The following is a 24,281-nucleotide window of genomic DNA, read 5'->3' as shown; positions in this document are numbered from 1 at the left end:
TTATCGAGTGTGTTTTACCACAGTAAAAAAAACCTGATTGAATCCTGTGATTAAAAGGCAGAGGCATTCAGATTGGTCAGAAAGATACAACTATTTGTGTCTGTAAGGAATCCTCTTTAAATACAGAGACACAGAGAGTTTGAAAGTAGAAAGACGGAAAAGATACTTCGCTGTATTAATATCAAACAAAGGAGGCTTCAGAGCAGGAGATACTCCGGAGGATAAGGAGGCACAGGTAATGCTCCCGACGGGCACAGCGGTGGCAGCGGCCCCGGGGAGCAGAGATGGCCTGGCCCACACCAGCCCCCTACTGCAAATCCCCTCCCCAAGGCCAAGGCCATCAAACTGTGATGACCCCAGACCTAGCGGGCTCTGTCCTCGATGGGGGTCCTGAGCTGGGAATGCAGGGGAGAAGCGCAGCAGCAGCCCCGGGGGGCCCACCTCAGCCCTCCCCTGCCAGCCCTGCCCCCCTGCCCCCTGTGCCTTGTCCTGGTTGGTTCCCGCCCCGCGTCGGCTACTGGGACGGCCATGGTCAACCCTCCTCCAGGGACTGATTCTTTGCGAAACATAGGCAGCAAGTGCCAAGTCTCAGCAGAGAGAGAGCAAGGCCCCTCCCCGGGACAAGACTGGGAGACCACAAAGATTTCTCCTTCGGGATTTCTGGGCAAGGTTCTCTGCCACCGTTGTGGGGTTGGGCCTGGCCCACGGTTCCTCTGGCAAGTAACCAACTTAACTGCCCCAAGGGGCTCGGGGGCTTGGTTTTGGAGCCACGTCCATCCCCCTGAGGGAAAGACAGGCTAGCAATAGCTAACTGTGGGCAGGCTGGGGCCTCTGGCCATCTGACCTGACACCCAAGAGTCCTTTCTGCTCCCAAGGTCAGGCCCTGGAGCCCGAGGGAAGGTCAGCATCACTGGGCTCTCAGCTGCCCCCACAGGTGCCCTCGGAGATGGGACTCTGAGCACCTTCCACGCCCGGCCCGTGAGAAGGGGAGCTGCACTGGGGGGGGGGGAGGGGGGCGAGCTCGTACACATGCAGATTGAACCGTCTCTCCCAGGACACTACAGCCTCCCCAGATCCCTCCCAGAAATAACACTTGTTAATATAAACTGAGTGAGGCCAGGGGGTGGCTCAAAACAGATCCATGCATGCCTGCTGAATTCAAAGATACTCAGACGGACACGGGAATGGGGGTGGGGGTGGGGCCGGCACGCCGCAGACACACAGGAAACGGGGGGGCACGGGCTGTGCAGTGGGGCAGGTCCCTCTGGGGCCCTTGGGTCTTCCCGCGGCTGCTGCAGGCAGGCAGGCTCCGGGAAGCAGCTTCTGGGGCAGTGACCGCTAATTGGGGGATCCACGGGGCACGCTATCTGTGCTTTCTTGCAGCTTGTGCTTTCGAAACAAGCTGTAGAGGACGCGCAGCGTGCTCTTGACATCCTTGTTCACAATGTCTGCGGGCCAGAGGAGAGCAGGACAGCTGGTGAGGCCTCGGCCAGGGCGAGGAGGGGGGTGACCACAGTCCCACTTGGCCCGGGACCAAGGGGCTTCCTGGGACACGGGACATCAGGGCTAAACCTGGGGTCAAACAGGACGGTTGGTCATGCTAGGCCTGGGTCCTGGGACCCATCACATGGCCCTGCCTCCCTCCTCCCACCCAGTCCTCCCCTGCACCCCTCTTGCGGTACCCCCCACATATAATTCCTCAAGGTCTCATCCGTCTGGACAGCCTGCCCTGGGGTCTCCAGTCCCCTGTGTCCTCTCCCCGGGCCCCCTCCTCCAGCAGGGTGGGTGGAAGCTGTCTTCCCGTCGTGGGAAGGCCCCGTGCCGAGCAAGAGGACCACCCCGACACAGGCCGTCCCCTGACACCACAGCACCCACATGGGCCATGCGCTCACCTTCGGGGTTGATGGGGTAGTCGAGCAGACCTTCGTCCTTCAGCAGCTCCAGGGCAAGGGTGACGTTGTGCAGCTGTGATAAGACCCCACCAGATGTTAGCCCCAACCCAGGCCTGGGCCCCCAAGTCCCAGGCCTCACACTTCAAGGAGGCCACCTCTAGTGGGGAAGGCAGTTATGGGGAGGGGCATCCGGTCCGGAGGTCAGGGAAGGCTTCCTGGTGGAGGTGACACCTAGAGGTAAGTCCTGCTGGGCAAGGAGACTTAGGCAGGGCAAAGAACACAGGTTGATCCTGGCCTTTTCTGCTGCAGCCCCAGGACTGTGGGCAACAGAGGCCCCATCGGAAACAGCTGAGGAGAGCAAGGTGCAGAGTGGCCAAGGGGCTCACACGAGCTTACAAGATGGAAAGTGGCAGAACCAGGTCTGTCTCACTCTGATGTCTGTGCAAAGTGGGCTGGAGGCTGGAGCAGCCGCCCATGCCGAGGCACTCATGGGTTCAGATCCCTGCTCATGGGGTAACTTCCAGCAAGTCGCTTGGCACCCCTGGGCCTACCTTGCTCACCTGCAGAGTGGAGTCACCACCATCTGCCCCATGTCCTGATCCGGGGTGCCGGGTGGGAGCCCAAGGGAGCCCGGACAGCCCTTGGCTCAAAGCACACACTCTGTTAGCGGGGTTTTCCCTATTCGTGGCTAGTTTCTCCCTTAGGCCTCAATACGATCAAAAAGACCCTGCCCTTCTCCTGGGGACAGCAGCCTGGTGTGGGGCAAAGCAGGTCTAAAGCCGGTTTCCCAAGCTGTTTGACCATAGGATCCACTTGTCGTGGAGCACCTCGTGGGACCAGTGTTTTGGAAACACTTTGTCCACTCGCTTATTTAAAATACATTTATTGAGCATCTACTATGGGCTGGCCGGGCAGCAGGGGGCCAAACCAGACCCCCTCCCTGCCCTCATGGAGTTGGTGCCTTGAGAACCGTCTCTTGACACTATAAAAATGATCACACTTGCTTCAGCTCGTCAAGCCCATACTCGACCTGAGCCCTGCAGGCTCCAGAGACGTCTCAGCATGCTCTACCCCTGGTGTCACTTCCCTTCCATGCACAGCCTGAGATTATAAAAGTAAAACCACCACGTTGCACGGAGCTGAGGGAAGGTTGTAATCCAGGAGGGTGTGCTCAAATCCTCCCAGGGAGAAATAATTGAATGTGGGAGGAAGCCCACGATTCCCGATGCCGGTGTTTTGATTTCTGCAGAGCAGACAGTCGCCTCCCTCCCTCTGTCCCTCGCTTGTCTTCCTGGAAGGGATGACAGCCTCACATAAACACCAGTGGCAAGGAAGGCCTGATAATAAGGCATCCAATTTCGAGGGGCCACTCTGCCAAGATTACATACGATTCCTCGGGTGTCCCACCGGCGGAGAGGACTGTGGTCCCCGCCCTCCAGCTAATAACTTCTTTGGCATTTTGATCATACGCTCCTGCGGCTGAGGTTACCTACAATGTCCTATAAAAATTCATTCTTGGGGTCTGAGCAAAGAGGCTCTTTCTCGCCCCCCCTATGCAGTGTGGCTCAGATTGGGAAGTTGGTTCTAAAATCGGTGGCTAGAGCGGGCTCACGGCCCCCAGGGACATCAGGAGTAAGAATGCTTGTCCCTGGCTTGTAACTGGGGTTTGCGAGCATGCCGAATCCTGGGCAGAGGCTTTGAAGTCCCGTGAAGCCCAACACCCGAGTAACAAAGAGGGGACACCTGTGCTGTTCTGGGTCCCGGTTCTGAGCCCCTTCCCCAGGCTCCCTGGCCTGCGTGTGGCCCGTGCTCTTCCATCTTCCTGCCTTCTCCCCCACCTCCGTGTTCTGCCTTCTGGCTGTAGGGTAAGCACCACCACCTCGGCTGGGCTCTGACCCTCCTGGGCCCTCCCAGTGGCCCAGCACAGGTCTGATCCATCCCCAGGACTGCGGCTCTCACCCTCCCCAGGGCCACAGACAGGCCAAAGGGACAGACATCTTTCCTTCTCCCACAAACGGCCCCAAGGCTGGCTCTGGGAACTGGCCTGCAGCCCTGCTTGGTATTCCTGCTCTACAGAAGAAGCCGCCTTGGAGAGATAAAGGGGGTGCCTCCCAGCGGGCCACAGCGACCCTGGCGTGGACAGAGCCAAGCAGGCCACCTGGGGTCCTGGGCAGGCCGCCACCTGCCCAGTGCTCTAGCGCATCTCAGCCATGCCTCCAGCATCACCTCTGGCAGGGCTGATGCTCACGAAGACTCCTGGCCAGTCCCGAGCAGGCCAGGGGCCCCAGGGACCGCCCGCCCTCGATGCTTCCCCTCTGTGACCCTCCAGACTCCGTCTGCGTGGTCTGAGGGGTGGGCGGGGCAGGGATTGTGAGCCCACGGGGAAGAAACGAGAAGCCCAAGGTGCAGGCCGTGAGCTGGTGGTGGAGCAGGGACCGGACCGAGGCTTCTGGTTCCCCTGCCACGTCTGCCCCGACGTGGGGCCGGATGATGGGGTCCGGTGCTGCCCCTCATCTGCAGAGGAGTGAGAATCCCCTGCCCTCACTGGCAGGTCGATGTCTCTTGTGGAAGGGGCCTTCCCGGCAGGGGAACAGCCTGGGCAATACCCCGAGCGGGGAGAGCGTGAGGAGCTCTAGCACTGTGGCGCCCCGCGGGATGGCTGGGGAGGCCGGGGGGCTGAAGAGCAGAGCAGGGGAACGGGAGCCCGCCAGGTGGGGAGGCTGTGCGTGGGGATGTAGGCAAGCCTGTCGCTGCCACCAGCATTGTCATCCTCTCCCCGGCTCCCCTGGGTCAGGACGCAGACCCTCCTGCCTGGACTGGTGTAGCCGTCCCCCAAGCAGCCTACCAGCCTGCAGGGGCCACAGGGAGACTCCTGACCCCTGCCATGCCCTGGCCCACCCCTGCAGCGGTGCAAACCACAGATGGACGCAACCCTGAGATTTCCGTGCTTCTGTCCACACCTGAACCTTTGCTGATGCTGTTCCCTCCCCTTGGGGTGCCCTCACTCTGCAAAGCAAATGCTGATCAACAACATGTGTCACCTCTTATGCCCTCCCAGACTCCTTCAGATCATAGCAACCGCTCCTTCCTCCGGGTCCCCAACTGACCCACCCACCCTGAACCAACACACTTCATTGTGGCCCTGGGGAACCACACATCACTGAGAGTACAGTGGGTATAGACTGAGAGGCCCTCAAAAACAGGAGCTGTGTGGGACTATCTTTATGACCCACATGCCACAGCTTGACACCAAGCAGGACCTCAAGAAATGAAGGATCAGGTGGCAGATGGGGGCTGGATAGGTGGATGGATGGATGGATGGATGGGCAGATAAGTGGGTGGATGGATGGATGGATGGGTGGGCAGGTGAATGGTGGATGAACTGGGTGGATGGGCAAATAGGCAAGTCAATGGATAGGTGTGAGGATGGATGGATGGATGGATGGATGGATGGATGGATGGATGGGCAGGTAAATGGATGGATGAGCAGATAAGTAGGCAAATGGATGGATGGGTGGGCAGGTGAATGGATGAATAAACTGGGTAGATGGGCAAATAGGCAAGTCAATGGATATGTGTGAGGGTGGATGGATGGATGGATGGATGAGCAGGTAAATGGATGGATGAGCAGATAAGTAGGCAGATGGATGGATGGGTGGGCAGGTGAATGGATGAATAAACTGGGTAGATGGGCAAACAGGCAAGTCAATGGATATGTGTGAGGGTGGATGGATGGATGGATGGATGGATGGGTGGATGGGTGGATGAGTAGATAAATAGACAGATGAATGGATGGGCAGGCAGGTGAATGGGCAGATGAATTGGGTAGATGGGTGGATGGATGGGTAGATACATGGACAACCAAACAAACTTCCCCTCCACCCTTCACTTCTCCTGGAAGTGAATAAGGAGACTGGTATTGCCAACTCCATAAGGCCTACATCAAGGAAACCTCTGGAAAACTTACCATTTCCGCAGGAGAGGTGGGAGTGAGGTAGAATTCCTTCAAGTGCAGGAAGAAGCCTTCCAGTTGTCCAATCAGCAAGAGTAAGAAGACCCCGTCTGCAAACTGCAGAGGAGAGCGTTGGAGGCAGACGGCCCAGGGCTCCCGCTCTGGCTCCCACTCTGCCTCCCGCGGGCTGTGTGGCGCTGCAGGAAGCACGCACCTCTCTGAGTCTCAACTGTCTTTCTGAGACTTAAAGACAACATCCCCGACCTTTGCAGTGTGTTGTAAACATCGGCGGCAGCAGGTAGCAAGCACTCACTGGCCACCTGGCACAGACCACACGCTCTATAAAATAGGTTCTTTTCACATTATCTTGTGAGATAGCTGAATATCGCTTTTTAAACCACATACTGATCCGTGAGCTACAGGAACACAGGAGAAAACAGAGTTGAGTGTAAAATTATTCCTCCGGAAGAGGTAGAGAACAGCACACGGGGCTCATTTTGCTGGCTGCCACATTAATATTTCTGCCTGCTCGGTCTGTTTGGTCAGAGATAAAGCCGCCAGCCCGCCCCCAGCGTATCATATCCTAGCGTAATCCTACTCAATCTCTTCAAAGATACAAAACACAAGATTAGCTATTGGAGGGAAAACCACCACTCGAAGTCCTTAATAGAATTTCCCCATATTAAGTCTGTTCCGATGTTATTAGTTCGGTCTGAAATCTTTTCTGCTGATATTCCCTGGTAATACCCCCAAAATACCAGGGACTTCAACTTCTCCCTTTATCCGACAGTCTCCACATACGGTCCTCCCACATATCATTATTTTCCGAACGCCATTCCTTCACCAAGGGAGAGATAAAGACGAGAAGCAGGTAAAATGGAAACCTACAGGATCATCCTTATATACCCACATAAGATATAATAAAACCCCAAATTCAGCATTTATGGCATGTCCACAGTGTACCAGGTCCTATGGCAAACACCAGAGGTTCATCATCTTATTTATCGCTCCCAATTCTATGAGGCTGGTCTCCTTAAACTCATTTTAAAAGAAGAGGAGCCTGAGGTTCAGAGAAGGCCAACCCAAGGCCACGCAGATAATGTGAAGGAGGTGTCCTTGAAGCCCAGGCCGCATGTGTCCATCTGGTACCCGTCAGGTTCAGAGCCTGGTATCGCTAGCCCGCCACGTCACCACAGCACATCACACACGGCTTCTCCTGTGGCCACCATGGGACGTGCTGATGCACACAAACTGTGGCCTCAGCTCCCGGGTTCAAATCCCAGGTCCTCTGCTCTATTGCTGGGTGACTTCGCATGAGTTCTTCGACATCTCTGTGTCTTAGTGTCCTCATCTATAAAATGCGGTAGTATCTGCTCCCCCCACAGGGACTGTCAGGAGGATTCAGGAGTTACTGGATGTAAAGCACTTTGTTCAGGGCCTGGCACATAGTGAGGACTTTATTGCCTTTAGATACCTGGCACCCCGTCCCTCGCTGGCTAATGCCAGGTGCGTCAGAAGTCAGCAGCTCTGGCTAAGATCGCCATAAGCCATTTGGCCCACCGGGGGCCAGACCTGCCTTCCACCTCCCTCCCCCACGGCCACCACGCTGCATGGGCAGGAACATGGTGGCAGGTGGATGAGGCCGGTGGCCAGCAGGCTCCATCGGCCCCCGAAGGCCCTGGGCTGACAACTAGCCTCCCAGCTTCTCTGTTCCCCTCTGTGCTGAGGGGGCATTACAGGTGCACGGTGTCCTCGTGGAAGGCCGTGGCCCCCTGCACAAGGCTGACTGGTAAGATTCTGCTCCTGCCCCACGGTGGCACTCGGTGAAGTCAGCTGCGGCGGGCTGGGCAACTGGGGGGCCCACAGAGGCTCTAAGACAGCGTCGGGCACGTGACACCGTGAGCAAATGCAGTCACACGAGGGGGGCTCCAACCGCATGGGGGAACCCACGGTCCCTGCCTCGCGAGATCCCCGCAGTGTCCTTGGTTGGTGAGGCTACGTCCCAGCAACAGCCCCCCACTAGAGAGGAGGACCCCACGGCTCTGAGAGGCGACACATCCTGGGCCACACGGGGGCGGGACCCGGCTCCCAGGGCCCCGCAGGACCCTCTTCCCCACCTGCACCCCATGGCCCTTCCCTGCCTGGGGGCCCCACGGCTGAGTCCCTACCTGGGTGTCCAGGTTCTGCACAGACAGGCCCAGGCGGTCCAGGTTCTGGTTGACAAAGTTCACAATGGCCTACCCGAGGAAGGACAAGGACCTTAGGCCCAGGGCTTCGGTTGCCACCTTCCCGCTCGGGAGGGGACAGAAAGCCCCTTGCGTGGCTTTCGAAGCACAGCAGGTGAGGAGCGAGGGCCTTGTTCCTTCCCCTTCATCCTGCAGGACTCAGGGTGGACAAGCGGGAGGGCGACTGGGAGCTTTGATCTCTCTTACCTCTTTCACCGTGTTCACTTTCTCCGGAGCCAGCCTAAATAATTCATCAAAGATGTCCTCTGCAGACAGATCCAATAAACACCTCATTACCATGCCGCCAAACAGGGACTGTATTTCCATACAAGTTTCTCAGGGTCCCCAGTCCAAAGGGAGCTGTCATTCTACCTCCGGGTTCTTGAATTTAAAAAACGGGCCTGGGTCTGTCTGGGTCATTGCTCCCCTGGCTGTGTGGCCCAGGAGGAACTGCCTCCCCTCTCTGTGCCTTGGTGTCCTCATCTGCAAAGTATGGCTGATAATACCTACTAGATGGGGTCATTGCAGAGATGAAATTTGGGGCCACATAACACACTTGGCGTGGTGGCTGGGCACAGAGTAGGGCTTCACTAATGGTCCTCCTTTCTGTAGTGGATGCCTATGGCGTCCGCTCCGCCACCACCCCGTCCTCGGGAAGCTGCCCTGCCTCCTCCCAGGCCCCTGCTCTGCCCACAGGTTCCAGAGCGGACATAGGTGGCTGGGCAGGGGCCAACCCCACACGGACACTCGGCCTATAGGTCTCCTCCCCAGCATTTCTGGGTTGGCAGAATGAGGACATCGAGACCTGCACCGTGCAAAAGGCCAGCACCCTCAGCAGCTGAGTCATGCCTGTGAGAGTCGGGAACAAAAGAGGCATTTTGGCAGCTCAGCAGCTCAGGCCCTGGGCCCGCCTCAGACACCCGAGTCCTCAGACGAATGCCCTTTTCCCACAAGCTGTCTTCCTAATATTTGCAGCCCACGCATCTCCCTGGGGGAGACCAGTCTTCGGGCACTGAATGCCCCAGCTAGCTAGCAGAAATTACCTTCCGACCCTGCAACTCAGCAGCTGTGCAACCCTGAGCAAGTCACTTCACCTCTCTGGGCCTCGGTTCCCTCTTTAGTGAAAGGGAAAGGTAGCACCAGATAGCAGCATGCCCTTTCAAATGTACCCATAAACATGGTGGAAACACCAGTGGTTCCTTCCAGACCCCTTGGCCCATGCTCAGGGGACTCGTGTCCCTAAAGGAGCCAGGAAATGGAAGGCAAACGTGTGCTCAGTCGACAGGAGCCAGAACAGCATGAATGTGCTAGAAAAAGGTTGTGAGGAGGTCCTGCTCTGTGTCCCTGCCCCTCACCATGTGACCCACCCTCATGCTGCCCCCCCGACAAGCTCTGTTCCCTGAGCAACAACTCCCATCCTCATGCTGCCCTACACACACACCAGCCAGCCTCCCTGCACCTCCCCTCTCCTTCCTCCCCCCACACATCCTCCCTCAGCCTGTTCTCAGAAGCCCCTCACAGGACATTATTTCCAGCTCTCCAGGTAGGGTGCCCCTCATGGAACCCCCAGCCCATACAGCAATGTGTCCTAAGTGGGGAGGGCTTAGGGAGGAAAATCATGTTGGGATGGATGGATGATGGATGCCCTGGTGGGTGGGTGGATGGATGGATAGATGGATAGACTGGTGGGTGGGTGGGTGGATGGATGGATAGATGGATAGACTGGTGGGTGGGTGGGTGGATGGATGGATAGATGGATAGACTGGTGGGTGGGTGGGTGGATGGATGGATAGATGGATAGACTGGTGGGTGGGTGGGTGGATGGATGGATAGATGGATAGACTGGTGGGTGGGTGGGTGGATGGATGGATAGATGGATAGACTGGTGGGTGGGTGGGTGGATGGATGGATAGATGGATAGAAGGGTGGGTGGGTGGATGGATGGATGAACAGCCAATCAGGCCAACCGGCTGCAGAATGAATGAATGAGGGATGCTGGGTGGCTCAGTCAGTTAAGCATCTGCCTTCGGCTCAGGTCATGATCTCAGGGTCCTGGGATCGAGCCCCACATTGGGCTCCCTGCTCAGTGGGGAGTTTGTTTCTCCCTCTCCTTCTGCTGCTCCCCCTGCTTGTGCGTGCTCTCATGCTCTCTCTGACAAATAAATAAAATCCTCATTGGCTATAGATGGTATAATGTCAGTATAAAAAAGAAAAAATACTGCACTGATTAAAACATACGGAACAAATAAAAATTTACACGTTCTGGGGGCGCCTGAGTGGCTCAGTCGGTTAAGCATCCGACTCTTGATTTTGGCTCAGGCCATGATCTCAGGGTCATGATCTCAGGGTTATGTGATCAAGCCCAACATTGGATTCTGCACTGAGTGGGGAGCCTGCTTAAGATTCTCTCTCCCGGGGCACCTGGGTGGCTCAGTCGTTAAGCGTCTGCCTTCGGCTCAGGTCATGATCCCAGGGTCCTGGCATTGAGCCCCGCATCGGGCTCCCTGCCTGGCGGGAAGCCTGCTTCTCCCTCTCCCACTCCCCCTGCTTGTGTTCCCTCTCTCGCTGTGTCTCTCTCTGTCAAATAAATAAATAAAATCTTTAAAAAAAAAAAAAAAAGATTCTCTCTCCCTCTCCCTCCACCTCCTCCCACTCTCTTTAAAAAAAAAAAAAAGTCCATGAGTTCACATCAATACCAAAAAAACAGAAGAAAGAAAACTAAAATAAACAATTATAAAAAATGAAGGAAGGAAGGAAGGAATGGCTGGACCAGTCAATGGGTGAAGAGGTCTGTCACGAGAGCAGCGGCCACGTCCCAGACCAGCCATGATGAGGTACCCACGCTGTGCTAAGCATATTTGCAAATTCTTTCAACCCTCATCACCAGCCCAAGAGGTAGGTGCCGTCATTAATCCCATTTTACAGATGAGAAAGCTGAGGCACAGACAGGCTAAGGCACTTGCCCAGGTTCGCACAGCTGCAGAGAGGAAGCACTAGTGTTCGAACCCAGGCCATCTGGCTCCAGAGTCCACACGTGTGTAACAACCCCACCGTCACCACCGGTGGGGATTATAAATCTCTCCCCCACACGAGCAGTACCAGGAGAGGAAATAGCCAGATCCATGGACGGACTGACAGACAGGAGGAGGGACAAATGGACCAGAAGAAGGCTCGAGGTACACATAGCAGGGCGCAAAGCGGGTGAGAACGCCCAGCAAGGCACCCCTCATCATCACATCTGTGTCAACACACACCCAAGAGGAACAGATCCCCTTAAGGTACAATAGTACTCACTCGCAGGTTGGTCCTTGTCTGTGCTAAAGGGGAATTGTAGGGGGAGAAAGGCAAAGAAATGGTTAAAAAATATATATACCATCCTCAGACCTCTAGTTTCTTCATATGACAAGACTTGGCACGGGCAGAGTTGACAACGAAGCTGGCGGCTCCTTCTTCCCCCGCAGCTTCGTAAGCAGGCAGGGAGGGTCCTTGTGCAGAGCAAATGGCCAGAAAGAGGCCCGTTCCCTTCCCTGGAGGTTTCCGCACCGAGTTATGTCTGGGTTTTATCATTTCTGTGGTTGTCATTTTGGTCGGGGCGGGAGGCGTTATATGTGCGACCAGACACACAAATTGTACGTTTATCACGGGTGCGTTTTTACATATCCCCTGTGGGATCAGCACCCCAAAGAGATAGAGATCCTTCCTAGCACCCCCACGTGCTCTCCCCCCTGCCACCCCCATGACCCCCCAACCAGGATTACCACTGCTCTGATCCCTCCCACTGTGCATGCGTTTTGCCTGTTCCGGGAGTCCGTGTCGGTGAAATCACACAGCACACACTCTTCTGGGTCTGGCTTCTTTCACTCTGTGTTTCTTGTTTTGAATGGTTTTCCTTTGACTTTGTGTCAAATTTTCCATGCCCGCCCCGCCCCTGAGAAGCAAGGGTCTGGGCCCAAAGCAGGCCAGGCGGTCCCAGGGGAGCCAGGTGCCCCCCCCCCCCCATGACCGTGGCCCTCAGCAGGGGACTGGGCTGTGCAGGGCAGAGCGGGCAGCCTAAAGCAGAGACCCGGAGCTCATCAGCATGAACCAGGGTGCCAGAGGGAGAGACGCCCCCATGCTGCCCGAGACACTGGCTGGGAGCTGAGGGGAGCCATCATGGAGTTCCAAGTTCATAAAGGGGTGGAGAAGGATGATTGTAGGAGCCTAAGCGGGGCAGGAATGTGGCATCATGAACAGATGACACCTTCCCACTCAAGCTCCCCAGACTCATTTCCAGACCCTGAAGCTTTGGCTCAGAGGAGGAGCCAGGTCAGGGTCACCGAGCAGCTGGGTGACTGCGAGGTCACTCAGCCTCACTGAGTCAGAGGGGAGCAAGGCTTCTTCGCAGGGTGCCCTGGGGAAGGTTAAATGGGCCTGTGTGTGAACCGGACACCCTGGCATGAGGGGCCAGCAAAAGTCGGCCTCCTCCTAATCTTTGCCCTGCTCAGCACACATGCTTGGGTCACAGCGGACACTGGTCATCAACTTTCCATTGGTTTCACTACCTTCCACTCCCCACAGGAGCCATAGACTGGAGGGACCCCAGGGTTGGAGGGAGTCCAGGTGGGGGAAGGCCCCCAAGCACACATTACCTATAACCTTCACAACAGCCCACGAGGTAGGAATGGGTCTCCATTTTTCAGAGGAGCAGAGGCTCCGCACGGTGGGAGGTGACATGTCCAAGGTCACACAGCTCATATACCACCGATGGGGAGCTAAGCCCAGGTGGGGCTGCGTGCCAAGCCTGTGAGCTAGAGAACTGACTCCTCAAGCTGGGCTCTCTGAGGGTCAAACGGGTCACAGGAGCTACACAGCCCACCCTGCACATAGTGGGCCCTCAGCAAATGTAAGAGGAAAAAGGAGAACCTACAACCTCCTGCAAGAGGCCCACTCTCAGACCAACCCAGAAAGACCTGGCCAGCACTGCCTGGGAGAGCCTTTCCCTCCAGGAGGGCAGAGGGAAGAGCTCATTGGCTGAGCATCCTGCTTGCCCAGACAGACCGAAGGTAAACAGGTAAACAGCTGGCTGACATGGACACCCAAGGACAGAGCTTCCTGCCCCACATACAGTAGGTGCTCAATAAATGTTGGTGGTATGAGGGAGTGTTTGGTGTGCTTGTCTCTGGGCACTGGGAGGCCAGCGGGGTTCTGTCCTCCTGTTATAACATTTGTGCTCAACTGCAGCATCTCCCTGCCATGGATGATTCCCTCACCCATATCCAGCACTTGGGCACCAGGCAAAGGGGAACCAACATGGCATCGGGGTCCTCTGACCCCAGTTCTGGATTCCTCCTGGCCCACAATGGCTATGGTGTGATCTCAGGACTGGGAGCCACAGCCCCTTTTCTAACCCCAATTCTGCCTGTTTTGTTGGGTTGTGCAGAGGATGAAATGAGCTGGCAAGGGTTGGCATGCCTAACAGCCCATAAAGGGCCATGCCCTGTGAGGCCCAGCAAGATGGAAGGGCTCCCAGCAGGGCTGAGGGGTCAGCAAGGCCCTCTGGGGGCTGAGAGGAAGCTAGGGAGGTGTGAGGGCCCCTCCCACAAAGGGCAGGTTGATCGGACCCCGGCCCCAGGCCCCACTGCCCATTCTCAAAAAAACATAGCCTGGTCTCTGCTGTAGGTCCTGGTTCTTCCCTCACCTGCACTGAGTGAGCTGTTCCACTGATTTCTCTGACTTCAGACCATTTTTGGTGCTCTAAGAAAGAAAAAAGGGGAAGAAAGTGAATAATCCCAGAAAACTCAGGGACCCATGCCAGCCATTAAAAGACTGTAGTTGCCAGAGCAGCCCCAAGGAACCCAGCTCACTCTACCTCATCCCCTCCTCAGAGGTGGTTCCTAGACAGCTCTCATCACTGTGGCCTGACTCAATGTTTTTCTTTCTCATGAGCCTTGAGCCCCATGAGGATGAGAACAATGTCTGTCTTGTTCCCCAGGTATCCCCAGAGTCTCACCCAGTGCCTGGCTCATAGGGAGTCAATGAACATGAGTTGATCTGAAGAATGAATGAATGATGACCAGATGGATGCGTGGATGGACAGACGGACGGATGGATGGATGGACGGATGGATGGATGGATGGATGGACGGATAGGATCGATGGATGAGTGGAGATGGATGGATGAATGGATGGTAGATGGATGGGTAAACGGATGAGTGGATGGATGGATGGAGGATGGATGAGTAGATGGATGAGTGGATGGATGGATGGATGATGGATGGATGAGTGGATGGATGGATGGTGGATGGATGGATGGATAGATGGATGGATGGATGACTGAATGGATGATAGATGGATAGATGGTGGATGGATAGATGGATGGATGGATGGTGGATGGGTGGGTGGATGGATGGATGGATAGATGGGTAGAAGGGTGGATAGAGGGGTGGGTGGACAGGTGGGTGGATGGATTGATGAATGAGTGAATGAATAAGTGAAGGAGTGAAGGAATAAAGTCACCTCTGATTTACATAAGAACTATAAACAAAGTCACGACACTACTTAGTAGAGAATTTCAATCAATGGTTTTGAAAAAAGTAAGAATGATTTCACCTGAGTGAAAGGTAAGCTCGAAGACAGGAAGTCCCAATGCTCACCAGGTACTGGGAGGTTGGGGGAAGGAGTAACGGAGAGCAGGAGTAGGTGGGGGCCCATTTGTGGTGCTCAAACTCTGCCTGAGGGAGAAGCTGTGGGTTCCAGGGACATGAACTTCAGCACAGTTGTGAGTGTGCTAGAGCAAGGGTAGGGGCGGAGGTGCAGGTGGAGAAACCTGAGAAGGCTCCCTTGTATAGTCACAGCCATCCATAGTGACCAAGGGACACCACTGCAGTGCTATGGGCCAAGGCTGTGAAGGCTCCCAAAGGCCATGAACAGATGACCACTTATGGCCCATGTGACATGGTTGCCATCAGCCAGGACTTTCCTAACACCACCCCCACCAGCAGATGCTATCTACTGAGGTAAGTGGGACTGGCCAGCCTGCAGACCTACTTATGGCCCCCCTGGACTCTCGACATCTCCCACCCACAGCTCCAGCCCAGCGCCCACGGCTGTCCTGGAGGGATGTGATCTATCTCAAGGGAGGGTCAGTCCCCTCCCATGCAGCACCCCCAATCCAGGGTATGGTGATATGGACCCAAAATGCTCAGCCTACACACAGGGGTCCCCTGAGGCCCAGCCTCGTACCTCCATGGTGATCACCTCCACCTGGACGTTGGTCGGAAGGGGCAGGTCGGGCTGGAAGTGCTTGGCCAGGGCCACGAGCAGATGCAAGGTGGCCAGCAGGTCCTTGCTGAAGATGGCTGGGGGGGCACAGGTCAGAGCTGAGGGGCTGCCCAAACCTGGGACCACATGGAGGTCTCTTTGTGGTCACAACCACCCCCTGAAGACCAAGGAGCTCTGCATCCAGCCTTCTGGAAGGCAGAGTTCTGGAGACACTCATTCTGAACCCAAAACAGTCACCCTTTGCTCTTGTCACCCCGCTCTGCAAATGCAGCACAAGGCACCGTGTGGACGGGGCTTCAGACACAGAGGCAGTCCCTGCTGACAGTTGTGTGCAACCCGATGCCCTACAGCGGGGTCCTGCCCGGAGAAACTGCTGCATTCAGATGAGTGTGACTTAATTCAGGGCCAACATTATACACATCGGGCATTGAAAGCGAGTCTTTAAACCAAGTGGTAAAGGCAGTGGCAGGAGACCCAACAAAACTGGGCTTGAAAACGGCTCCATCATCACCCCCAGCCCCGGAGAAGGTGCAGAACCCCTTTCTGCCTCAGTGCTCTCATCTGGAAAATGGGAGGGATGTGGGGTTCCGAATGGCGGGAAGGTCGTACTGAACTGCTAATGGGCTGGGGTCGGGGTCTGGGTGCTGTGCTCATGCTCGTTTCTCACAAGCCTGCCCTGCAGGTATAACTTAAAGCAATTAATGAAAGAGGACTGGTAGCACCCATCTGACAAGGTAAGTGGGGGCTCGCGGTGCTTGGGATTCAAACGGGCTGCATGGTTGACCGAGTTTATGCCGCCCACACGGCGGCGGTCCGGAAGTGCGTAGGGCTGTTTGCTCCCAACAGGTGCACGACTTTGCCCAGGAGGCCGTGCTTCTTCCAAGCCCCCGGGGTGTCCCCATACCAAAGGCAGGTGAGCACAGCTGCCGGGTGAACAGAGGCCACTGGTGCAAAGGGACCCAGGCGCCCCCCGCCCTCCCCTAGACCCTGCCCCAGCCGAGGCCCCACTTACTTCCCACGCTCCACTTGAGCTGCCGCTCCTCCACCTGCAGACTGTGGTTGATGGCCTCCAGGACCACCTCGAGCTTGCGCCTTTGGCTCGGGGCGGTGAGAGCCATCTCCTCCACTTCCAGCTTGAGCCCGGTCAGCATCTCTAAGGGCAGGAGAGAGTGGGAGAGCCAGGGAAGGAGTGGGGGGAGAGGTGGAGGGAAGCAGAAGAGGGAGGAGGGGGAGGGAGGGGGGAGTACAGGGGGAGGGGGAAGGAGGGAGGGCACTGGGGGACCTCCCCTTCCATAAGCTGTGTGACCTGAGCAAGCCCACGCCCTCTGAGCTGCCCTCCACTGGCCCCCTCACCTTGACCACCCCGCGCCTGCTCCCTTAGCCCTCTGCATAGCTCTGTGCACCTCCGTTCTGCAAGGCTGTGTGGCCTAGACTCCTAGGCTCAGATCCTGACTCCCCCCGCCTTCTTCACTCTGAGACCTTGGACAAGTGACTAGGCCTCTCAGTTTCCTCATCTGTAAAATGGGGACACTAACAGGATAGAGTTTTTCTGAGGATTAACCACACCTGCTCCATGGCAGGTGCTGGGGAAGGGGCTGGTAGGATCATTCAGTCACCAACTACAAAGGGCTCCCAGGCCGGCTGAGGACCAGAATCGGGCCCACCCCAGGCCTCTGGGACCTCACAGCTTTGTGCAGAAGGCAGATGTGTAGACCAAACCTGACATCTCAACAGCAAGGGGGAGGGTACCTGGGGGCAGGGTAGGGGACCTGCCTGGGGCCAGGAGGCAGCTCTGAGAGTAAAGGCGACCTGGGGAGCACTAGACGTTTCCAGATTGAGACAGGGGCCCCCCCGGGCAGGAGCCCAGCCCACCGCTACCCGCCTGGGTCGTCTCACTGCTGGACTGTCTCCTCCAGCAGCCGGGGGCAGCCCGAGGCCGGGGACCTGGTTCTTTGTTATCCACCGCAGCCTAGAAACAGCAGGTGCTCCATACATGACACTCAGCAGGGGGCAGGAGGGTGAAGCTGAGTGAGGAGCCCACCCTTGGGGGCCTGGAGGGGCCGGGCTGGGGGGCTGGGGCCCAGACCCATGCAGCCCTGGGAGCTGCTACTTACGGAAAAGGTGGTGCAGGATGAGCCCATCAAATATGTCCTCCTCCAGGCTGCGGACCACAATGTGCTCAGGGAGGAGCTTGGCATTGATCCACTCCATTAGCACCTGCAGATCCCAAGAGGACGGCTGACCCGGGACCACTCCTCACCTGGTCCCCAACCTGGCTCAGTTCTGACCTCGGCCTGGAATGCCCTCTTCCCACCTGCCAACTCCTACCCATCCTTCAAGGCCAGGTCAAATGTCACCTCCTCTGGGAAGCCCTCCCTCCTCTCCCAGGCTGAGTTAGGGGTCCGCTCTGGGCTCCCAGGGACCAGGGCGTGGTGGGGCTGTCTTTTGTCCTGTGCAAGGTATCAGTGCCAGGAAGCTACTGTAACTGGTCCCTGTAAGTGGGGACGTGGCTGTGGGACTGGATAACTGGGAAGAGCACAGAAGGCCCTTGATAGGAAAAGCCTAAATTGCCTCGAAGAGGCTGTTGGTAGAAATCTGGACACGAAGCAGGCACCTCTGGTAAGAGCTCAGAAGGAGAGGAAGGACACGATACTGGGCACACAGAGGAGGCCCCGTGACAAGGAGGCAGAGATTGGAGTGGCGCGTCTACACACCAAGGGACACCAAGGGTTGTCGGAGACCTCTGATGGCGGGAGAAAGGCCTGGGATGGGTTCCCCCTCAGAACCTCCGGGAGGAACCCGCCTGCCCACACCTTGACTTAGGACTTCCAGCCTCCAGGCTGGGAGACCATCAACTCCCCTTGTTTTAAGCCACGTGGTTCAGGGTACTTGGTGGTGGCAGCCCCAGGACACCGACACAGGGGCTGTGGGTGTCCCACCCTATCCCCCAGACTTTCGGCTGTGGGGGCACCCCCTCTGCAGCTCTGCCCGGGCGCCCCACCCTGCCTGGGCTCAACAGGCCAGAAGGGCAGGAAGCAGAGCCCTGAGCCTTTAAGGGAGCAGTGCCAGCTACTCCAGAGCTGGTGAGAAAACCCCCCAAGCTCCTCCACCTCCGCCCCTGCTCCCAGAGGGGCCCAGCAGGCTTCAGCTTCCACCAGCGGCACCTGCCCTGGCAGCCCCTTCCCTCCCCATCTCCCTTCCCTACTTGCTTTCCTTGTCTCCTCTATTACCTGCCGAGTCACTACTTACACCCAAACCCTTATCTCAGGATCAGCTCTTGGAGGAGCCCAAACTAAGACATGTCAGCGCCCCATCAGGTTTTCCAGGAGGGACCGAGCTGGCTGTACCCTGCATCCCAGTGCCTGATGGTGGGAGAGGTGGGATGGAGGGAGTGAGGGAACAGGAGGCAGAAAGGAAGGGATGGGAAATGGCCACAATCTGGGGGTGGAAGGTGGTACAGGCCAGGAGGCCTCCCTGGAGGAGGCAACAGAAAGGCCATGTGGAGACTGGAGAAGTAGGGCAGAGGAAAACGGAGGCCTGAGCCTGCCTGTGCTCAGCTGGTCCAGCAGCCACAGCGGCAGACTCAGAGCCATGGAGAAACCGGGTGACCTGGGTGAACCACGCCCGTTCCTGCCCATTTTGCCAGTTCTCCATTGCCTCAGACAGGTGAAAGGGCACACGGTTTGGGGCCTGGGTCAAACTCCAGTTCTGGTCAGCCATTGGCCAGCCTTGTGTCCCCCACCAGTCACCCCTCTGAGCCTCACTATTCCCTCCATGGGATGCAAAACAGCAGATGCCTCTTGACCGTCGTGAGGCTTGCTGGGATCATCTATGTAAACGCACACAGTTGGTGCTCAATAAATGTTCTTTCATGTAGTCATTCAACAGGTCTGCCAGGGACCTGCAGGGTCACCACCCGCTGGCCTGAGGTTGGGGGGGGGTGGCCTGCTGTCCCCACCCCAAGAAGATGAAAAGACCGCCTCCAGAGAAATCAGGGGAGACCACAGAAAGCTGCCGTACCTTTTGCAGTTCTTCAAATTTGGGATCCTGCCGGGAAGTGGGGGGCAGGTATTTCTTTTTTTCTCCTGGAAGCAGAGGTGAGCATGACACATGGGTGGGGACACTGCAGGGAGCTGGGCAGCTCTCTCCCTGCAGGTCACCTGTATGCAGGCACCTTGACACGAGGGATATTTGGTCCTGTGCTTCACACATACACACACACATACACACAAACACACATGCACACACACACACACATGCATACACACAGTCGTAGATACACACACATAAGCACGTGCACGCGCACACACACACACACACCCTGAGCATCAAATGTCTAAAGTGACTCGGATTTCCCAGACACGCCTCGTCCTCCACGCCTCTTTCTTTGCCATGCTGTTCCCGCCACACCCTAAACGCCCTTCCCTCTCATTTCCCTCATGAGCACTAGCTCATCCTCAGGCACAACAATATTTATATTTTGGGGACATACCCAGCCTGAAAAACTATTTCTTGTCTGAAATTCAAATTTAACTCGGCCTCCTGTGTTTTATCTGGCAAATCTACCCACTTAAGAAGATGCAGGTTCACACAAGCCCAGGGGCTGGGCACCAAGGGCCCGAGGCGGAGTCCTCCTGCATCTGTCCGGCTCCCTGGTGTGGGCAGGACCCAGAGGCCATCCCGGCTGACTCTCTGAGCCCCAGGATCCTGGTCAGCAGCTTCCTGACATTCTAGACTCACAGAACAAACACTTGTCAAGGCTGAGAGGGAACTGCAAGATCATCTAGTCTCAAAGAACATGGGGGAAACTGAGTCACCTTGTGGGGACTGCCTTGCCCAAATTCACAAAATGCAATGCCTCTGTCTTCATATGACGCAGCTGGGGACTTTTCCTAGACGTTCTGAAAACCTTCAAGTACTACCCAGCCCCATGTCTCCCGACAAGAAGGAGGGCTATCTAACCCGCTGGGCACCAGCCGGCTCCGGACCAACGCTTGGGGAGTTGGTGGGTGAACGGCTCCGGTGGTACCCCACCCTCACCCCACCCCTTCCCGGAGCAGGCTTCCTACCGCTCTCAATCATCACACGTTCCAGCTCTGCCTGCCAGTACTTCAAATAGTTCTAAATCAACTGTAAAACACAAAATAAATATTTTTTCAAATAACTAAGCCCTACCGCTAACAGCAGTTTTGCTCATGACACTTTCCAGCCTCAAACCCTCTATAAACAGAGAGCCCCGGGACAACAAAGGAAGTCAGCCTCGTGACGCTGGGCCACCCCTGCACCCGGCCCCCTCCCACCACCCGGCCGCCAGGGTCTCACTCACCACCCCCGGGGGTCTTTCGGCCACAGCGCCTATCTCGAAAGGCTGTCTTCACAGCATCTCGATCAAGTTGCATTCTGCTCCTTCACTTCAATTATCTAACCCTTTCTCTCCATCATCACACTTATGTTTGAAAGGTGACATAAATTCCAGTGAGTTCGCTTAAAGCCTCTGCTGAGCAGGAGCTTTGGGTTGCTCCCTATTTTGCTTCTTTTCTGTAACAGGGTGAGGATGGCCTGGGGCACCTGCACTGTCCTTTCCGACTGTCTCCTGGGAGGGAGGTGTCATGGGCAGCGGCCACAAGCTCCCCAAGCTCAGAAAACAGACTTGCGGAACTCCCCCGTCCTACGGCCACCCCCCTTTGCAAAGGGACCCAGGCGTGTGAAGGAAGCAGATCGACAAGCCCCCATTCCGCGAGGCGTCAGATGTCTGCTGTCCGCCACAGTAAAGGAGTCACCTGCTACCTGCTACATTCCTCTCTGGGCCTCAGTTTCCTCGTGTACGCCAAGGAGGCAGGAACATCTACCCTCAGAGCAATAAATGAGATGCTGCTACTACTAAATAAATAGCAGCAGTTGGAATCTCCTCTTAACATCACCATTAACCTGGAGATGTGCAGTCACGAGGGGAATGGGGATGCCTGCCGAAGATTCTGGAAGCGGGGGCAGGCGGCCGTCAAGGGTGAAGCAGAAGGAATCGGCCGGGGCCGAACAGAACTGGGTGCTCGGATGACAACTTGGAAAGCAAGGCAGCGGCCAGACCTGCCTGTTGGGTTCCTGCCGTGCAGACCCTCACCTCCCCCGCCCCGCCCGCCCCCCCAGCCCCACTTGGACACGGCACCTTGTGGGAGTTCCTCCTCCGCCGGCGGGCCCGTCACCTTAGGGAGCTGCAGCAGGTTGTATAAGGACTCTGACTCCATTTCTCCCTTGCTGGCCCTGGGGGTGCAGGGGATAGAAGGCTTATCATCCTCGGCCTCTCTGTGGTTTGGGGGGGTCTCACTGCTCATGCCAGCATGGGAGGGGCCAACATTTACAGAGTGTGCACAGCCCCCTCCACGGGTTCATTATGGGCAGGGGGCCGGGCTCACCCCCCGCGGGACCGGGCAGATTCAGAAGCCGGCCCTGGCCTCCTTCCTGTTCCCCTGGGCTCACTTCCTCTCCCGCTCAGCCACCCTCTTCAGCCCCTGCGTCTTCCCCCAGCGTTTCTGGTCCCAAACAGGCATTGGGGCTGGGGTGTCATGCATCAGAATGGTGGCCAGCTCCAGCCCCCAGGGAGGCCCCCAAAGATGGGGGCATTCACAGGGGCTGCAGCCTCCCCATCACCCTAGCAGCCAGCCCAGGGGCCGGGGCACTGCTGGCAGCTCCATCCTGCCCTGAGGCGAGGATCCAACCCTACCCCCTGGATAGACCTCCAAGCTCCTTTTGGACAGGATTCGGTTCAAAGGACACGGCCACAGAAGAGGAAAGAGCCTTGCCTGGGGGTTAGGTGGCCCAGGTTCCAGGCTGGCTCCTCCTCGTTCTCCTTGTGAGACATTGGACAAATCCCCTCCCTTTCTGGTCCCAAAGATCTTTACAGACAGGGCCGGACTCCGAGCTCTCCGAAGGCACTGGAGTGGACAGAGCTGGAACGGCCTCAAGCCGTCGGCCGCCCCGGGCAGCCCCTCCCTGCCCCGGGCCTGTTTCTTCATCTGAAACCGGGTGGCCTCTCTTCCCCGCACGCTGGATGAAGCTCAGGGGAGGTGGCAGGGGGAAAGGGAGGCTGCCCGCTTGGCCACGCAACGGGATGGAGCCCGTCTGCCTATCCGGCCCCAGGAGGGAGGAACGGCCGCTTCCGAGCCTGGGGGGCCGGAGGGGCAGAGGGGCTCAGGGCTTCGCCTGGCCCGACTCCCTCCCGGTGCGGCCTCAGCTGAGGCTGTGTCCTCTGGGGTCCATTTCCACAAGCCCCCGGGAGCCCTCCCTCGCTGAGCTCTGACTCCCGAGCTTTAGAGAGAGGCAGAAAGCCCCGAGCCGAGGGCTCCCGTGAGCTACGATGTCAGGAGGACTCACCCGGCTGCCTCCTTCACACCAGGAATGAAGCTGTAGCTCGTGATCACTGGCTTCCAAATAAAAGTTAAGTTCCTAGCCGTGGGGGGCTGGAGGGGCCACGCTGCTCACTTCCTCCAGGCCTGTGGCTTCCGCAGGGCCTGCTCGGAGGCGTCTGCACGCAGCTTCCTCCTCGCTGGGCCGCAGAGCCTGCTGCCTCCACAGCCCCACCGGAAAGCTCTGTCCCTGGAGCCCCAACCACCCAGCCACACCTCCTGGCCCTCAGATGCCTCGCAGGCAACTCGGATCTGCGATTTCTTCCCTCTCTCCCTCTCCCCTCCCCACCACGCAGCCCAAGCCAGTCCCTCCCGGCCTCACCATCTCCGAGTGGCCAGCGCCAGCCAGCCAGCTGCCGAGGCCAGAGACCCCCACATCCCCGCCCCTAGCGAACTTCGAGCCGGGCCTCAGGCCATCCCTCCACCCCCACGCCCCCACCCAGCCAGCCCCTCTTCCCCTCTTCCTCTGGCCTGGACCACATAGGAGCCTCCTTGCTCGAGCCCCACAGCCAGCCTCTCACACCCCAACCCCTGCCTGGATGCTCACGTCCCAGACCCCTCAAAACCCACCAATGGCATCCCATCGTTCTTAAAATCTACTCTGCACAGCCCAGCGTATGTCCTGATGGACCTGCTGGTTAGATCTCCATCCCCATCTCCAAACCTCCCAGCCATGTTGACCAACTTTCTGCTTCCTGAACACACCACATGCCTTACTATTTCCTCTGCCTAGAAGCCCCTGCCCCAGCTTTTAAAGGGGCTAAGTCCTCATCCTTATCATCAGCTTAAACGCCTCCTCCTTCAGGAAGCCTTCCCTAACTGCATCATCTAAAAGAGGTCGTCTGTAGGATTCCTTAGCACAGCTCTGAAGGTCTTCTGTGCCCCAGTGCCTAGAACAAGGCCTGACACCAAGCGGACTCGATGCATAAATGCAGCTGGCTACTGGGGCGCCTGGGTGGCTCAGTTGGTTAAGCGACTGCCTTCGGCTCAGGTCATGATCCTGGAGTCCCGGGATCGAGTCCCACATCGGGCTCCCAGCTCAGCGATGAGCCTGCTTCTCCCTCTGACCTTCTCCCCTCTCATGCTGTTTCTCTCTCTCTCGCTCTCTAATACATAAATAAATAAAATCTTTAAAAAAAAAAAAAATGCAGCTGGCTACTGTTGCCTAGAGGATGAAGTTCTTCCAGAGAAGAAATGGGCCTTGACGGATGAATAAGAGTTTGCCCGCTAAAGATGTGTGAGAATGTTCCAGGTGAAGGGAACGGCGCGTGCGAAGGTGTTAGGCGTGAGAAGGAGAGGCCCCAGGACGGCAGGAGAGTCGGCGATCAGCTCAGACCCGAGCTGGGGTCCTGCACTTGAGTCTTCCTGGGCCAGGATGAACCTGTGAGTATTCACGGCAGCAGCGACTGTGCTGAGGGACCAGGAAGCCAAGCACCCTTTCTCTGCTGACAGATCAGGCAGAAAAGGGGCAGAGCAGGTGGGAAGCAGGAACAAGGGCGCACATGAGCAGGAAAGCGGCGTTGTTCCCAAGAACTTACAAAAATGACAGAAGG

General features: G+C 57.1%; 1 protein-coding gene across 2 annotated transcripts; it reads right to left on the bottom strand.

The window, feature by feature from the left end:
* Window positions 1-152: 152 nt before the first annotated feature.
* Window positions 153-22,901, bottom strand: PARVG (parvin gamma). 2 transcript variants are annotated; one of them, XM_036084060.2, is made up of 13 exons: window positions 22,697-22,901; window positions 21,492-21,586; window positions 19,349-19,413; window positions 17,443-17,545; window positions 16,341-16,481; window positions 15,290-15,444; window positions 13,747-13,802; window positions 11,364-11,386; window positions 8,277-8,335; window positions 8,013-8,081; window positions 5,860-5,961; window positions 1,893-1,965; window positions 153-1,448 (listed from the first exon to the last, which is right to left on the bottom strand). In XM_036084060.2, exons 2-13 carry the CDS (start codon window positions 21,568-21,570, stop codon window positions 1,339-1,341), a joined length of 1,035 nt encoding a protein of 344 aa, XP_035939953.1. In that variant the 5' UTR covers window positions 21,571-21,586; window positions 22,697-22,901; the 3' UTR covers window positions 153-1,338. The 2 variants fall into 2 exon arrangements, with proteins under 2 accessions (XP_035939953.1, XP_035939954.1); XM_036084061.2 differs by having other exon boundaries at window positions 15,290-15,405; window positions 22,697-22,898.
* Between the last annotated feature and the right edge of the window lie 1,380 nt (window positions 22,902-24,281).

The sequence above is a fragment of the Halichoerus grypus genome, chromosome 6 (genome assembly GCF_964656455.1).
Source record: "Halichoerus grypus chromosome 6, mHalGry1.hap1.1, whole genome shotgun sequence".
NCBI lineage: Eukaryota > Metazoa > Chordata > Mammalia > Carnivora > Phocidae > Halichoerus > Halichoerus grypus.
The sequence above is the reverse complement of the archived record's forward strand: the minus strand, read 5'-3'. Positions and strand labels throughout refer to the sequence as shown.